The 1,676-nt window shown below is 39.0% G+C and overlaps 1 protein-coding gene across 1 annotated transcript; it reads left to right on the top strand.

Annotated features, from left to right (window-relative positions):
- Positions 1–762: 762 nt before the first annotated feature.
- SARC_06211 (hypothetical protein) lies at positions 763–996 on the top strand (the record flags this gene model as incomplete). The annotated part of the gene is made up of 1 exon (XM_014299892.1): positions 763–996. The coding sequence occupies one exon, from the start codon at positions 763–765 to the stop codon at positions 994–996; it is 234 nt and encodes a 77-aa protein (XP_014155367.1).
- Positions 997–1,676: the final 680 nt, after the last annotated feature.

Below are 1,676 nucleotides of genomic sequence, written 5' to 3'. Positions count from 1 at the left end.
TCGGTTCTCTCAGACTAGGGACTTTTCCCAGCTGAGATAGCCGCGCTTGAGAAGAGGTCTATTGTATCATATTGTCTCGTACCTTTCAGCTACTCCCCATACGCTACAAGTTCTCACAATAGGTTTTCGGCAGGCGATTCTGTGGTGTGCACAGGAATCTGGTGAGCACCTTTGGTTCAATGTCTGCTATTCGTACTTCTGGTGTGCAGACATCAAAACGGTACCAGGTTTGGTACTGAATGTGGTCTGGGTTTATCTACAATAACATTGCTGAGATTCTGTGGCGTACCATGGCTTTACTGGGTCTCACACAATTTTCATTTTGTGCTTCTTGGGGTCATGGTTGGCGCCGCTATGAGACTTGCGATCCTTGCATTTGTTCCAGTTGCACTCGTGTACAAATCGACAATTGTTGTGGTCAGAATACATGTACTTAGATTTATTTTAGTTTTATTACAGTTTTTACGTTTATCAGAACAATCCGATAAACTTAGTTTTTGCTAACTATTACAGCACATTACTTATGACTCATAATTAGTCATGAATTTCACAATTACTAATAAATGAACAACATCTCCCTCTCTACGGAACGAGAACGTTGAGATATAGTTATCCATCGTACACTTACTACATTTTTAACTTACCATAAGAAGTTGTTACTTTATTAGTAATTGTAGGGAAAGCTACGGAATAAGAAATAGTCAGTAGCTAGTATTTATTTATTTTGTTATAAGTACAATTTAAGAATTATAAGAATAAAGAATGTCGCATCAAAATGACGAGATCTTCCGAAATTTGCCTAACGAAGAAGGAGATAGTGGGTTCTCGAGTAGTGAGGCTAGTGATACGATACCGCCATTAATTTCGACCAGCAGCAGTAAGGCAGAAGGAGACTCAAGACCGGAGAACCAAGGGGATAACCGCGCAGAACCACCTACGATTGATGAAGTGGAAGAAAAGAGATTTAGAATCAACAGATACGAAATGGCTCGATAACTTGAACAATTTAGACTAACTGGTCGTCGTACTAATGATGTTTGGACAACAAGTACGAAGATAGAATCTATTGAGTCGAGTGAAACCGAGAAGGAACCATCACAATCAAGCACAACATCAACCCAAGGACAACAAGGAAGGTCCCAGGACGATCAAATAACGAAATCTGAGAATCAGCCAGAAACCACAGATAAGTAGTCACGTGTGAAAACAGGTAGGGAGGTTGTTTTCGTGTGAGACAAGTACAAACAGAGTGTGCAAGTAGCAATACGTAAACTATAAGTTAAGAGTTGTTAGAAGAAAGAAGAAGCTTATTCAGGATCTATAGTGGTAGAAATGGAGGGTACACATGGTTAGTGCCGACTCGTCTAGTACCACGACACAAAAAAGCAGCGATATACTATATTCTTTTACAAAAGTTCCAAGATGATTAGAGGTTAAGTTATATGAACTGATATTTAGTCTTTATACAAAATAGACAAGGCTACATAGTGCACACGTCAGTTGACAAAATAGTGTACACGTATAGTCGATACTGAAGATCATATACTGAAGATCATGGGTACTAAACAATGACCAAAACACAAGTACAACAAATAATAAGCAGAGGATAGGTAAAAGACACACCGGTGTATATATATCAGGCAACACGTCACAAGACTACATCATGTATACTATGG

Source organism: Sphaeroforma arctica (genome assembly GCF_001186125.1).
Source record: "Sphaeroforma arctica JP610 unplaced genomic scaffold supercont1.434, whole genome shotgun sequence".
Classification (NCBI taxonomy): domain Eukaryota; class Ichthyosporea; order Ichthyophonida; genus Sphaeroforma; species Sphaeroforma arctica.
Note: the sequence above shows the minus strand (reverse complement) of the source record. Positions and strands in the feature narration are given on the sequence as shown.